At 42.8% G+C, this 14,103-nt stretch overlaps 1 protein-coding gene and 2 non-coding genes across 3 annotated transcripts; 1 reads left to right on the top strand and 2 right to left on the bottom strand.

Annotated features, from left to right (window-relative positions):
- Nucleotides 1–2,932: 2,932 nt before the first annotated feature.
- LOC112083296 lies at nucleotides 2,933–3,039 on the bottom strand. Its single transcript, XR_002897584.1, has one exon. It is a non-coding gene; the product is annotated as a small nucleolar RNA R71 (small nucleolar RNA).
- A 2,145-nt stretch (nucleotides 3,040–5,184) lies between these two features.
- Nucleotides 5,185–6,495, top strand: LOC112083085. The gene has a single exon (XM_024150811.1). It carries the CDS (start codon nucleotides 5,185–5,187, stop codon nucleotides 6,493–6,495), a length of 1,311 nt encoding a protein of 436 aa, XP_024006579.1.
- On the bottom strand, nucleotides 5,767–5,873 carry LOC112083202. The gene has a single exon (XR_002897500.1). It is a non-coding gene; the product is annotated as a small nucleolar RNA R71 (small nucleolar RNA).
- Nucleotides 6,496–14,103: the final 7,608 nt, after the last annotated feature.

The following is a 14,103-nucleotide window of genomic DNA, read 5'->3' as shown; positions in this document are numbered from 1 at the left end:
GCTAATGACAATGATGAGACATGATTCAAGTGATTAAGAACTCTAATCTAGGTTAATCCTCTCATGAAGGTATTAACCCCTACACTAATCCATTTTCAAACCAAATTCCCATTTGTGAAATATGAATCAATATGCATTAATAAACAGTTCTCAATGATCATTCAAGCAAATAACAATACATCACCATGCAGAAAAATGCTTAAACCTCTAATACAACTCTTTCAGGAATTTTATCAAACACTTTTGGTGCATGAAATTCCCAGAATCTAGATCTCAAGTGATTATCAAGGATCTAGCATAGAGAACAGTTGTTTAGAGAAATGAATCAATGAATCTAGCCCTAAGCATTCCTAATCTAACACTTTAGCACCCTAACCTACACATCTAGAACCTCATTAAGGTAACTACTCACTAATCATGATCAACACACTAGATCCTTTGCAAGATGTGCTGTTAATCATGATTAGAAGTTTGATTTGATGATAAGAAATGATGAACAAGATGGAAAGAAACTGCAAATCGATTTTAAACTCTCTAAAACAAAGTGTATTAAGTAGGTTTTCACCAAAGGGGAAAGAAGACTAAAAGTAGATTCAGTGTCTTCTACAAATTAGGTCTAAAAACCTTATAAAGGAGGCTTGGGCGAACCGGGTCAACCCGGAACAAACCGGGTACTGACCCGGCCTTGATGGGTAAGTGTAGGTTTGCCACGGTCTGGTGTGCTCTTGGAGTGACCGTGGCAATCCTGACCGTGTCAAAGTCTTTACTTGTGTTCTTGGTTCCTTTTGATGCCACGGTCTGATCAAGCTTCATCTGGAACTCGTGGCAAGTTACCGTGTCAAACGCCGAAGATGTGTAAAGGTTGCCGCGGTCAAGCCCCCAGACCGTGGCATTCTGACCGTGCCAAAACCCGCATGCATGTGAAATCCTTCCCAGCCAAGTCTACGCTTGCCACGACCAAGTCTCAGGCCGTGGCATTGAAATCGTGTCAAAAGCCGAAGCTGTGTAGAAGTTGTCTCCAGCCACTTGTTCATTTGCCACGGTCAAGTCCCAGACCGTGGCATTCAGCTCGTGCCAATCGCCGAAGGTTGCAAGAGGTTGCCACGGTCAAGCCTCAGACCGTGGCATTTAGGCCGTGTCAATCGCCGAAGGTTGCAAGAAGTTCCTCTCAGCCAAGTGTGTGTTTGCCACGGTTAAGTGTAGACCGTGGCATGAAAATCGTGTCATTTTCCGAGGGTGCACAAAAGTTTCCACAGCCAAGTGTGGACCGTGGCATTCCATCGCGGCATGCTTAACTTAGTCGCTCTGGGCTGTCTGGACCATCTCGCATTCCGGAGAGTGTAACTTCCTGGAGACTTGTCCGAATTGAGTGATTCCGGTTTCAGAAGACAGAGGACTCATTTTTCTCCAACTTTGATGAAGGAAGTTTCAGTGCTTGGGAAGTGTAAGGTTTCCTGGAGGGCACATCTTTGAAGTGTATTTACACGACCAGAGAAAGGCGTCTAGACATGTGTTCATTCCGGAGAGCGTATCTTTCTGCTCAAAGCTCCGAATTGACTGATCTCGGATGTTCTGGAAAGAAGACTCAAATGTCTCTGATTCTCATGAAGGCCCCGGAAACTGAATCGGCCTGGAAGTGCACCGTCCTTCGCATCCTTCAGAACTGATCTGCTCGGTCCGGAATACCTGCGAGACAGGGGTTCCTTCCGACGAGCTTATCTCTCTGCTCACGCGTCCGAATTTCACGATTCCACTTGCTATGAGACCGTGCTCCAATGCTCTCCAACTTCTATGAAGCACCCGCCGTCTGAATCGGACCGGAAGGCTCCCCGGACAGGCGATTTCTGAGGCACGTTCACACCCGGAGATTTTGGTCGATACACTTCATTCGCGGTACATGAAAATGGCCGGTAAAACCTTCCTGGCCAGCGAGAATGGCCGATAATCTCCTAAGACCCAATTTTTCCACTTTTTCAAGCTTTGCTCACCATTCCACCTCCTGGATTCATCTTTTCAGCTCCATATTCACCTGATAGACACTCAAAACATGCAAAGACTCATTGGGACCTAATGCATCTCCTAAGTTCTAAAACAAACCCTAAGGACCTAAAATGCATGAAATAAAACATGATTTGGAATGATTTATGCAACCTAAATGATGCAAATTATGAACATATCAATGAACACCAGGTCCAGATCAAGAAGCTGTGGTCCACCTTTCCCCTTAAACGACAACATTAATCTTTTGGTACCAAGGAGGAGAAGGGACAGGCATGGCAGACAGATTGATCAGGCTGATATGGAAGACCAAAGTGAGCATGTGGTGGACATAGGACAACCGGTTCAGGAGCAACAGGCTCAGGGTAATGGAGCTGGTAATGGAGTTGGTCAAGGGTTACATCAGGGTAATGTTCATCAGGAACAAGTGCATCAACAGCAAGCTTATGTCCACCAGGGACAAGCTCCAGCTCATCAACAGAGGCATCAGGCCAATGTACAGCAAAGACAACAGGTGCACCACCAACATCAGCCCTTCCAAGACCAGCAAAGGAGATATGAGCAACCACAAGTCTATATTGGAGAGAATGACAGGGCAAATGCTCATCAGTATGGAGCTGGAATTCAGGCACCACCTGTGCAAAACAACAACTTTGAAGTGAAGGCATCCTTATTGAATATGGTCCAGAACTCAAAGTTCCATGGATTAGCAATGAAAGATCCCTTGGAACACTTGGATCAATTTGATAAAGTGTGTGACCTGACAAAGATAAATGGAGTTTCTGAAGACAGTTTCAAGCTAAGATTATTCCCCTTCAGTCTTGGTGACAAAGCTCACCAATGGGAGAAGAATCTTCCAAGAGGCTCCATTCAAACCTGGGAGCAATGCAAGCAAGCCTTCCTATCTGAGTTCTTCTCCACCTCCAGAACTGCTAAACTAAGGAATCAAATCTCTAGCTTCACTCAGCACAGCAATGAGAGTTTTGGTGAAGCATATGAGAGATTCAGGAGCTACACCAACCAATGCCCACACCATGGGTTTAGTGAGGCTTCTCTTCTCAGCACACTTTATAGAGGAGGTCTCCCCAAGATTAGAAACCAGCTGGATACTGCTTCCAATGGAAACTTTCTGGGAAAGAAGATTCATGCCGCTTTAGAGCTAGTGGAGAACTTAGCAATGAGCAATGACCCTTATGGTGAAGACTATGACAGATCAAATAGATCTGAAGGTTCAAGCTCAGAACAGAGGCTCAGCAGAGAAGTTAAGGAGTTGAGAAGTGAATTGGACAAGTTGAAATTCACCACTCACTTTGTAGGAGAGTATGAGGAACCTTCTCAAATCTTTGAGAACATAAGTGAAGAATGCCTAACCCAGGTGGAGCTTAACTACATTGGAAATCAGAGGTTCCAAAGATATCAGTATGGGAATGCCAATCAAAACCTCTCTTACAGGAATCCCAATGTAGCTAACCCACAAGACCAGGTCTATCCCAATTCTCAAGCTCCAAAGAACTTTGTTCCCAAGAACAACTTTCAAGGGTCATTCCAACCCAAGAATCAGTTTGCTCAGAATCAGGGTTTTGGTCAGCAACAGCAACCATTTCAGGGTACTGATTTCAGTTCACAACAGCAAAAGGCACCACTAGGGTTTGGTCCACCAAAGTTCCAACAGCAGGCGCCGGTTCAACAACTGTTTCAGCCACCAACGGTTCAGCAGCAGCCACAGATGGGGTCAGATATGGTTGGTATTCTGCAACAACTACTTCAGGGTCAACAGATATTTTTAAGCCAAAATGCAGCCATGCAGCAGGAAATCAAGGAACTGAAGCAAAACCAGGCCTCAAGCTCAAGGAACCAAGGCCACCTACCTGGAAAACCTGAACCCAACCCCAAGGAATATGCTAAGGCCATTACACTGAGGAGTGGAAAGGAGCTACCTGGTATTGAGCAAAACAATGTGATCCTTGAGGACAATGATCAAACTGAGGGGGAGACAGCCTTAAAAGATGATCAAGTTGCTAAAAAACCAAGGACAGAAAAGGGTAAAGAGGTAGCAAAGGAACCTGAACCAGAAAAGACATATGTTCCACCACCTCCATACCAACCCAAGCTCCCATTTGCAGAGAGATTTAAGAAGCAACTTGTGGAAAAGGCAAGAGCTGTATTTGAGAAGGCACTCAATGAGACACCACTCACTATGCCTCTCATTGATGCATTCCTAATGATGCCAAAGATGGGTAAGTTTTTGAAGGATGCCATTCTGAACAAGACTAAAGAGCTTCAAGGCATGGTGGTACTAAAATCTGCTACACTTTGAGAAGAATTCTGAACCCTATTATCTCTTCTGCGATTTTAATTCATGAATTCATTTTCATCTGTTGCTGTGTTTTTTTCCTCCATGTCTGAGTAGATCTCTTAGCTAGATTAAGGTTTTCAAAGGATTTCATGAGTTAGAGAATTGGATGCAAATAGGGTTTAAAATCGATTGTCTTCACCTTTGTTAGACTTAACGCTTAGGTTGAACTGGCCATTCAATTTATGTCCATAGGTTAATCTATTCATCAAAAGTTTAATAGGTTGCTAGAACAAACATTGGTGAGCGATTTTTCCTTAGCCAACGACAGTTGAAGTTAAGGTAAGGCAAATCGTGAACATATCAAACCTGATCGTTAATGCTTGTCTGCAATTTTCTAGGTTCAAACGACAGTTTAGAATTTAGGTTGTTAGATAAAGTTATCGAGATCACAACAGTGGATCGATAAGCTTTTATATTTGAGTTTGAGACCTGCATTTAAGTTGTGTCCTGAATAGTCATTTGATTCTCATCTCTGAAACTCCTGCGAATTACCTTGATCTAGTGCTTGTTTTAAATTTGAATTGAAATCGTTTTTAGCTTGTTTTTACTTGTCGTTAACGTTACAAACAAACCATCTTTCGTCTTAGCTTTAATTCAATCTTCGCAAAGTCATAGAGTAACACTGGTCCTCTGGATTCCGAATCCTTTATATTACAATTACATCACTGTTCTATTGCAGTAGAAACTAGGAGTACATCCAGTGTGAATCAAATTTTGGCGCCGTTGCGACGGGGACCAATTCATTACCTTTGATTTTTGGTTTGAAATTCAGACTAAGACTTTACTAATATTTTTTCTCTTGTTCTCTTGTTTGCATGTGTTTCAGGTGTATGTCAAACATATCCACAAGGAGCAACTGCACCGATCTTGTTTCTTTGTCAAACACCGATCTAGCAAGAGTCAAGCGAGAAAACAGACGTCAAAGGCCTATTCAAGCCAACATGGGCGATCAAGGCAACAATGAAAACATGGCTGTCGAGCTGCAACAGCTTCGACAGCAATTGGAGCAGCTGCAAAAGGCGCAGCAAGACAGGGAGCAGCCACAGCCTGCTATTGGAGACAAGGACAGTCTGCATGCTTACTATCAAAACAGGGCTGCGATTGCTCCTCCAACCATTCAGAGGCAAGACTTTGAGATCAAACCTCAGCTGATCACATTGGTGAAGCAGCATCTCTTTCATGGCCTTCCTGCTGAGATTCCGATGGACCACATCGAGAATTTTGAGGAGATTTGCAGCACGACTGGATCAAATGGGATACCAGCCGATTTTTTGAAGTGCAAGCTTTTTCCATTTTCACTTGCGGACAAAGCTTTGCGCTGGCTGAAGTCATTACCACCTGGGTCATTGACTACATGGGAAGAGTGCAGATCAGCATTTTTGGACCATTTCTACACTAAGGCCAAAACTGCAGCTCTGAAGAACAAGATCTCGTCATTTAAACAACAACCTGGTGAAGCTTTCTGCGAAGCTTGGGAAAGGTATAAGGAGTACCGAAGAGAGTGCCCTCACCATGGGTTCTCTGATGAGCAGATTCTGTCAACCTTTTATGATGGTGTCAACTGGGATTACAGGAATGCTTTGAATGCAGCTAGCAATGGCGATTTCATGACTAAGTCCAAAGAAGCTGCTTATGAGTTGATTGAGAACTTAGCTGCAAGCTCCAGCAACAAATCCCAAGAATATGACAGGTCTAGCAAAGCAGTTCATAGTGTGGAGTTGAGCAAGATCGATGAGCTTACAGCAAAGGTGAATCTGCTGTTGACAGAGAACCAGAGATCTGTGCATTTTGCTGATGAGGTTGGTGATGCACCTCTTGCTCAAGAGTTTGTAGATGCAGAGAATGATGATCAGATGGAGGTGAACTTCGTGAATGGACAAGGGTATGTGCAGAATCGCAGCTTCAACAACTTCAAAAACCACCCGAATTTGTCCTATAGGAGAAACAATGTTGAGAACCCTCAGGATCAGGTCTATCCACAGCAAGGAGTGCAGAATCAGTCAGGAATTCAGAAGAACTTCTCCAGCAACTTCCAAGAAAAGCAGTTCATCACCAATCAGAATCGGTTTCAAGGTGGAAGTCAGCCGAAGTTGCCTTTCACAAGTCTGCAGCCTTCTTCGAGTTCCTCAAATAACTCGTAGGATGAGCTGAAAAACTTGATGCAACAGCTGCTGGTTAATCAGCAAAAGTCTTCCATGGAGATTAATGCCACAGTGGACACCATGTACAATGATTTGAATGGCAAGTATGAAGCAGTGTGAACTCATGTGAAGAAGCTGGATGTTCAGGTAGCTCAGACTGCAGAATCTCCCTGGAAAAGGTGAAACCCCAGGAATGAGTTTGTGAATGCTATTGAGCTGAGAAATGGGAAGACTCTGCATGCTGCACCAACAAGTTTTGTCTCAGAAAAAAGGAAGGAAAAAGACGTGGAGCACCTGCTCCAAGAAGAGGAACCAACTCATGACGTAAAAAGACGAAGGAGCACTCTTCCCCCATCGCAGCACATGCTCCAAAATCGGGAGCACCTGCTCCAGACGTAGATTTGACGATGGAGCACCCTGAGCCAACGAGGGAGCACCTGCTCCAGCCACCTGCTCCAGCAAACATTCCTGCAAGAGTTTACACGCCTAAGGTATCTTACCCAGTTCCACCAAAGAAGTCCCGAAAGGACTTAGAGGAGGCAAAGTGCAGGGAGATGCTGAAGGATTTGACTGTAAAACTCCCTCTAGCTGATGCTGTTCAGATGATACCAGCCCTTAAAAGATACATGAAGGGGTTAGTGTCTGGGAAAGCTGTTGAGGAAGAGAGTGTCATGATGGTTTCGAAGGAGTGCAGTGCTGTGCTTCAGAACAAAGTGCTGAAGAAGAGAAGTGATCCAGGAAGGTTTGTTCTCTCAGTCAGGATTGGGAATGTGCTGTTTGCAAGGTCTCTCTGTGATCTGGGTTCAAGTGTGAATCTGATGCCTTATTCTGTAGCCAAGCGATTGGGTTACACCAGATTTAAACCGACGAAAATCTCGCTGGTATTCGCTGATAGATCAACCAAATTCCCTATTGGTATACTTGAGGATCTGCATGTTCAGATAGGCGATACACTCATTCCAGCAGATTTTGTGGTTCTTGAGGTTGATGAAGAACCCAAGGATCCTTTGATATTGGGATGATCTTTCTTATGCACAGCTGGTGCAATCATAGATGTGAAAGGAGGTGTTATAGATCTCCAGCTGGGAGATATGGTGGTGCGATTTGAGATGAACAAAATCCTCAAGAAACCAATGCTGGACGGACAGACATTTGTCATAGATGATGGTTCAGACATTGCTGAAGAGGTTGCTGAAGAGGTTTTAGCCATTGATCCTTTGGAAGTTGCACTCACAAAAGCTGAAGGAGAACATGGGTATTTGAGTGAGGAAGCTGATGGGTTTGCAAGGATGCTGAATGCAAGTACGAGGATGCAAAGGCTGGTGGCGTACATGAGCTTAGAAGGCAAGGAGAGCTCACCTGCAGAAAAAGCCGACGGAGCACCTGCTCCGAATCCTGGAGCACCTGCTCCCGACGGCTTGATTGATGGACCTTGGAGTGAATTGAGAGCTCCGAAGCTTGAGCTCAAACCCCTTCCTGTGGGGCTCATGTACGCGTTTCTAGGACCCAGTTCGACATACCCTATGATAGTGAACTCTGAATTGAACAATGTATAGATTGCCTTGCTTCTTTGTGAACTTAGAAAGTATAGGAAAGCTCTAGGATATTCACTAGATGAAATTCCAGGGATTTCTCTAGATCTTTGCATGCATAGAATACATCTAGAAGATGAATCGATGACTTCTGTAGAACATCAGAGGAGGTTAAACCCGAATCTACAAGATGTTGTTAAGAAAGAGATAATGAAACTTCTAGAAGCTGGTGTGATCTATGCGGTTTCAGACAGTAATTGGGTTAGTCCGGTTCATGTAGTTCCTAAGAAATGTGGCATCACTGTGATAAAAAACGATAGGAATGAATTGATACCAACTAGAACTGTTACTGGGCATCGAATGTGCATAGATTACAGGAAATTGAATGCTCCAACTCGCAAAGATCATTTTCTGTTACCATTTATCGATCAGATGCTTGAACGTTTGGCTAACCACCCTTACTACTGCTTTTTAGATGGCTATTCAGGTTTCTTTCAGATCCCAATCCACCCAGAGGACCAGGAGAATACGACATTCACATGCCCTTATGGCACTTTTGCGTATCGTAGAATGCCATTTGGCTTGTGTAAGGCTCCAGCAACATTCCAATGCTGCATGATGTCGATTTTTACTGACCTGATTGAAGACATAATGGAAGTTTTCATGGACGATTTTTCTGTCTATGGAAGCTCCTTTTCTGTCTGTTTGTCTAATTTGTGCAGGGTCTTGCAGCGGTGTGAGGAGAAGCATCTAGTGCTTAACTGGGAAAAATGTCATTTCATGGTGAGAGATGTGATCGTGCTGGGACACAAAATCTCAGAGAAAGGGATCGAGGTGGACAGGGCGAAGATCGAGGTGATGATGAGTTTGCAGCCACCAACAACAGTCAAAGGCGTTCGCAGTTTTCTGGGTCATGCTGATTTTTATAGACGCTTCATCAAAGACTTCTCAAAGATTGCTAGATCTTTGACGCAGCTGTTGTGCAAGGATGTGAAATTCGAGTTCGATGATGCATGTTTGGAGGCATTTCACACTATCAAAGGAGCTCTAGTCAGCGCTCCTATTGTCCAGCCACCAGATTGGGAACTTCCTTTTGAGGTGATGACTGATGCTAGTGATTAAAGCAGTGGGAGCAGTGCTGGGACAAAGGAAAGAAAAAAGGCTCCATGTCATCTATTATGCCAGCCGAACACTCGACGAAGCTCAGTGCAGATATGCCACAACTGAAAAGGAGCTTCTTGCAGTGGTTTATGCCTTTGAGAAGTTCAGGTCTTACCTTGTTGGGTCGAAAGTTGTTGTTCACACAGACCATGCAGCGCTGAAATACCTGTTGACGAAGAAAGATGCCAAGCCAAGGCTCCTTAGATGGATCCTCTTGCTGCAGGAGTTTGATTTGAAGATCAAAGACAAAAAAGGGATTGATAATGGTGTTGCACACCACTTGTCGAGGCTGAAGATTGATGATGACATTCCACTAGATGACAGCCTTCCTGATGAACAAGTTTACGCCATAGATGTTTCTGGGTTCGATGAGCACCTGCTCCAACCTGGAGCACCTACTCTGACGAGTTTTTGCAACCAAGTGGACGTAGATCGGCATTCTGGTTTCCCATGGTTTGGAGAGATTGCAAATTACCTTGCTGCAGAGCAGGAACCTGCAGATTTCGTGGGAAACAAGAAGAAGTTTCTGAAGGATGTGAGGCACTATTTTTGGGATGAGCCTTACTTATACAGGCATTTCTCTGATGGTATTTTCAGGAGATGTGTAGCTGATGAGGAGATACCTGGGGTCTTTTTTCATTGCCATGGTTCACCTTATGCTGGTCACTTTGCCACTTTTAAAACAGTGTCGAAGATTCTGCAGGCTGGGTATTGGTGGCCTACTATGTTCCGAGATGCGCAGAGATTCATATCCAGGTGTGACACATGTCAGAGACAAGGAAACATTAGCAGGAGGAATGAGATGCCTCAGAATTTCATCTTGGAAGTGGAGATTTTCGATGTGTGGGGTATAGACTTCATGGGACCTTTTCCATCATCTTATGGGAATGAGTGTATTCTGGTGGCAGTTGACTATGTGTCAAAGTGGGTGGAAGCTCTGGCTAGTCCCACAAATGACGCAAAGGTTGTTTTAAAGATGTTCAAATCTGTCATTTTTCCCAGGTTTGGTGTGTCGCGAGTGGTGATTAGCGATGGAGGCTCTCACTTCATCAACAAAGTCTTTGAAAACTTGTTGAAGAAGAATGGTGTAAGGCATAAGGTGGTGACCCCATACCATCCTCAGACGAGTGGGCAAGTTGAGGTTTCCAACAGGGAGATCAAGAACATTCTGCAGAAGACTGTGAGCACCACAAGGAAAGATTGGGCAGTGAAGCTTGATGATGCTCTTTGGGCATACAGAACAGCTTACAAAACATCTTTGGGGACTACACCATTCCACTTGGTGTATGGAAAAACATGTCATCTTCCAGTGGAACTTGAGTACAAAGATGCTTGGGCAGTGAAGCTGCTGAATTTCGATGCAAAGAGTGCTCAGGAGAGGAGAGTAATGCAGTTGCATGAGCTGGAGGAAATTAGGCACCTGGCCTATGAAAACTCGAAGATTTACAAAGAGAGGACAAAAGCTTTCCATGAAAAGAGGATCCTCAACATAAGCTTTGCACCAAACGATCAGGTATTGCTCTTTAACTGTAGATTGAAATTGTTTCCTGGGAAGCTGCGATCGAGATGGTCTGGACCATTCACCATCAAGGAGGTTCGACCATATGGAGGTGTAGTGTTGCTGGACACTAAAGGAGGCGAGTTTGTTGTCAATGGACAGAGGTTGAAGCCATACCTTGCTGGTCCAAAAATCGCAGAGGGTGAATCAGTCACCTTAAGCGATCCTCCTCAAGCCTAAATGGCTTTCCAAGTCAAGCTAATGACTTAAAACAAGCGCTTGGTGGGAGGCAAACCACCGGTAAGAGTCTCTAACTTTTTTCTTTCATTTTCGCTACTAACTTTGTTTTTAGGTTCTTGTTTTCATATAAAAAAAAAAAAAAAAAAAAATTTCAGCGTGAGAAAGGATGTGAGGAAGAAGAAGAAGGAGCAACCAACCGGAGCACCCGCTCCATCTGCTGGGTTGGATGCTCGCAGCGTAAAAAAATGACGAATGAGCACCCCCACCTCTGTCGGAGCACCTGCTCCACGGGGTGCTCCAGACGAAAAATTGACGAAAGAGCAACCCAAGGGACACCGGAGCACCTGCTCCGACACCTGCTCCAGACGAACAAAAGACGAGGGAGCACCCAGATCTGTTCCGGAGCACCTGCTCCGCCAGGGTACTCTACATGTGCGAACCAGGTAAGTTTTCTGGGCCCTTCTCTAGCTTATTTTCACACCGGGGACGGTGTGAAGTAAGTCCGGGGGAGGGTCGTGTCTCTTGTACTTCTTTCTTTTGTTCTCTTTCTTTTTCTACATTCTTTGAGTCAGTTTTTAGTTTGTTTCTTTGAGTCATTTTGTTTCTTTGAGTCAGTTGGTTATATGAGTCAAGTCAAAACTTGTGGGAATAATGACCAATTCTATGATGATTTCAGACCACTTGTGAATCTTGACCGTTTTCTTTCAGTGATCATTGCTGCAGAATCATCTAGATCGACTAATGGAAAATCCAAAAACAAAGCAGTAGACTAGAGGAGCCCATATTTCTTGACAAGTCCATTGAACCTGAGCTAATTTACCTGTGTGATAAATTTGGTATCCCTCTCCCTTATTCTAAGCATTGATTCAGGCTGTTTCTAAAAAAAAAAAAAAAAAAAAAAAAAAAAAAAAAAAAAAAAATTATAAAGCTGAAAAGATTGAAATTATTTTCTTTTAGGAGTAAAGGGTTAGGAAAATTTCCAAGGATCCCATTATTTTACTTCTAAAAAGGAATGATCACACAAAGGATGGAAGCGAGGGGTAGGAAAATTTTCTGTGACCCCATTATTCGCCTACACCTTTGATATATAATGAGAGAACAAACCGGGGATTCGGTGGCAATCACCATCAATACTCGCGTCTTTGAATCTTGTTATATATGCCTTATTAAAAAAAAAAAATGAAACTGCTTGAAAAGTGAATAAGTTCGGGGGAGAGGAAATATACTCTTGTGTAGTATGGTCATTTTGTTAAGGTATAAGTATGGGAACGAGTCTAGAAGGTCTTTGGCACTAGTTTTATCGATGAGACTCAGCAATGATGGGACATGGATGATGTTATGAAATTGAGGGACTAATCTGGAAAGCTGCAGCGTCTACGGAGAAGTATATGGAGGCTAGATTTTTGATTGATTTTGCAGCAGATTGTCACATGCCTTGGTCAGGTTTACGGTCTTTTGAGTTTTGCAAGTTCCCACCTTTATCCAGTCATTCGTTTGGAATTGAATTTGAGTTTGTTTGAGGACAAACAAAGATCCAAGTCCGGGGGAGTTGATGAGTGGAGATTTTGACTCATTCTAACTTGTGTTTACTAATTGTTTTAGGAGTTTTTGGAGTCGTTTCAGGAAGTTTCAGGTGACTTAGAGGCCTTATCAGAGGATTTGAGTGTTTAGAAGGCATTGGAGCAAAAAGAGATGAATCTGAGCAATAAGGAGCTATTTCATACGCTTTTGGAGAAATCATCCGCGGAGCACCTGCTCCCGGTTTGGACCCTTCGTGGAGCACCTGCTCCAACCTCTGGAGAAAAATAAGGAAACGATCTTACCTAATCCTAAGTTGCGTGAGATGGAATAAAAAGCCCAGAGCCACCTGTGTTTTATTATCACGTTTTTCTATAGACTTTCTACGCTTTTTTTTTACAATTTTCTGAACCAGAGAGTTTTTACTTGTAAGCTTTTGCGAGAAGAAATCTGCTACTCTTTGAGAAGAATTCTGAACCCTATTATCTCTTCTGCGATTTTAATTCATGAATTCCTTTTCATCTGTTGCTGTGTTTCTTTCCTCCATGTCTTAGTAGATCTCTTAGCTAGATTAAGGTTTTCAAATGATTTCATGAGTTAGAGAATTGGATGCAAATAGGGTTTAAAATCGATTGTCTTCACCTTTGTTAGACTTAACGCTTAGGTTGAACTGGCCATTCAATTTATGTTCATAGGTTAATCTATTCTCAAAAGTGTAATAGGTTGTTAGAACAAACACTGGTGAGCGATTTGTCCTTAGCCAACGACAGTTGAAGTTAAGGCAAATCGTGAACATATCAAACCTGCTCGTTAATGCTTGTCTGCAATTTTCTAGGTTCAAACGACAGTTTAGAATTTAGGTTGTTAGATAAAGTTATCGAGATCACGACAGTGGATCGATAAGCTTTTATGTTTGAGTTCGAGATCTGCATTTAAGTTGTGCCCTGAATAGTCATTTGATTCTCATCTCTGAAACTCCTGCGAATTACCTTGATCTAGTGCTTGTTTTAAATTTGAATTGAAATCGTTTTTAGCTTGTTTTTACTTGTCGTTAACGTTACAAACAAACCATCTTTCGTCTTAGCTTTAATTCAATTCTCGCAAAGTCATAGGGTAACACTGGTCCTCTGGATTCCGAATCCTTTATATTACAACTACATCACTGTTCTATTGCAGTAGAAACTAGGAGTACATCCAGTGTGAATCACTATCCCATGTAATTTAGAATATTATAACAAACAAACTAAACATATTTAGAGAGAAATAGAAGGAAACAGAGAGAAAGAGAAGGAAATAGAGTAAATCAAAATGAGAAAGAGCAAATAAAAAGTAGAGAGAACATAAAGATGAGGAGGTAATGTTCTAGTGACACTCTCATGCCAAATAAACCCAAATAAAACAACACGGAAAACCTGAAACAAAATATGAATTAGAAAAGTATAAGAAAGTAGAATAGAAGAGATTAACATATGAAATACAAACCCCTTTTTCTTGATATCAACGAAAATATGAGGAGTCATGTAACAATTATTTGATGGTAATGGAGCTAAAGGAATGAGACTGGATCTGATCCATCATATTAATTTTTACTAAACTATTATTAGCAAACCTAAAGAATTAAGTAGACGCCAGATTAGCAATAAGAAACATCAATTAAAA

The sequence above is a fragment of the Eutrema salsugineum genome, unplaced genomic scaffold (genome assembly GCF_000478725.1).
Source record: "Eutrema salsugineum unplaced genomic scaffold, Eutsalg1_0 scaffold_7, whole genome shotgun sequence".
NCBI classification, from domain to species: domain Eukaryota; kingdom Viridiplantae; phylum Streptophyta; class Magnoliopsida; order Brassicales; family Brassicaceae; genus Eutrema; species Eutrema salsugineum.
The sequence above is the reverse complement of the archived record's forward strand: the minus strand, read 5'-3'. Positions and strand labels throughout refer to the sequence as shown.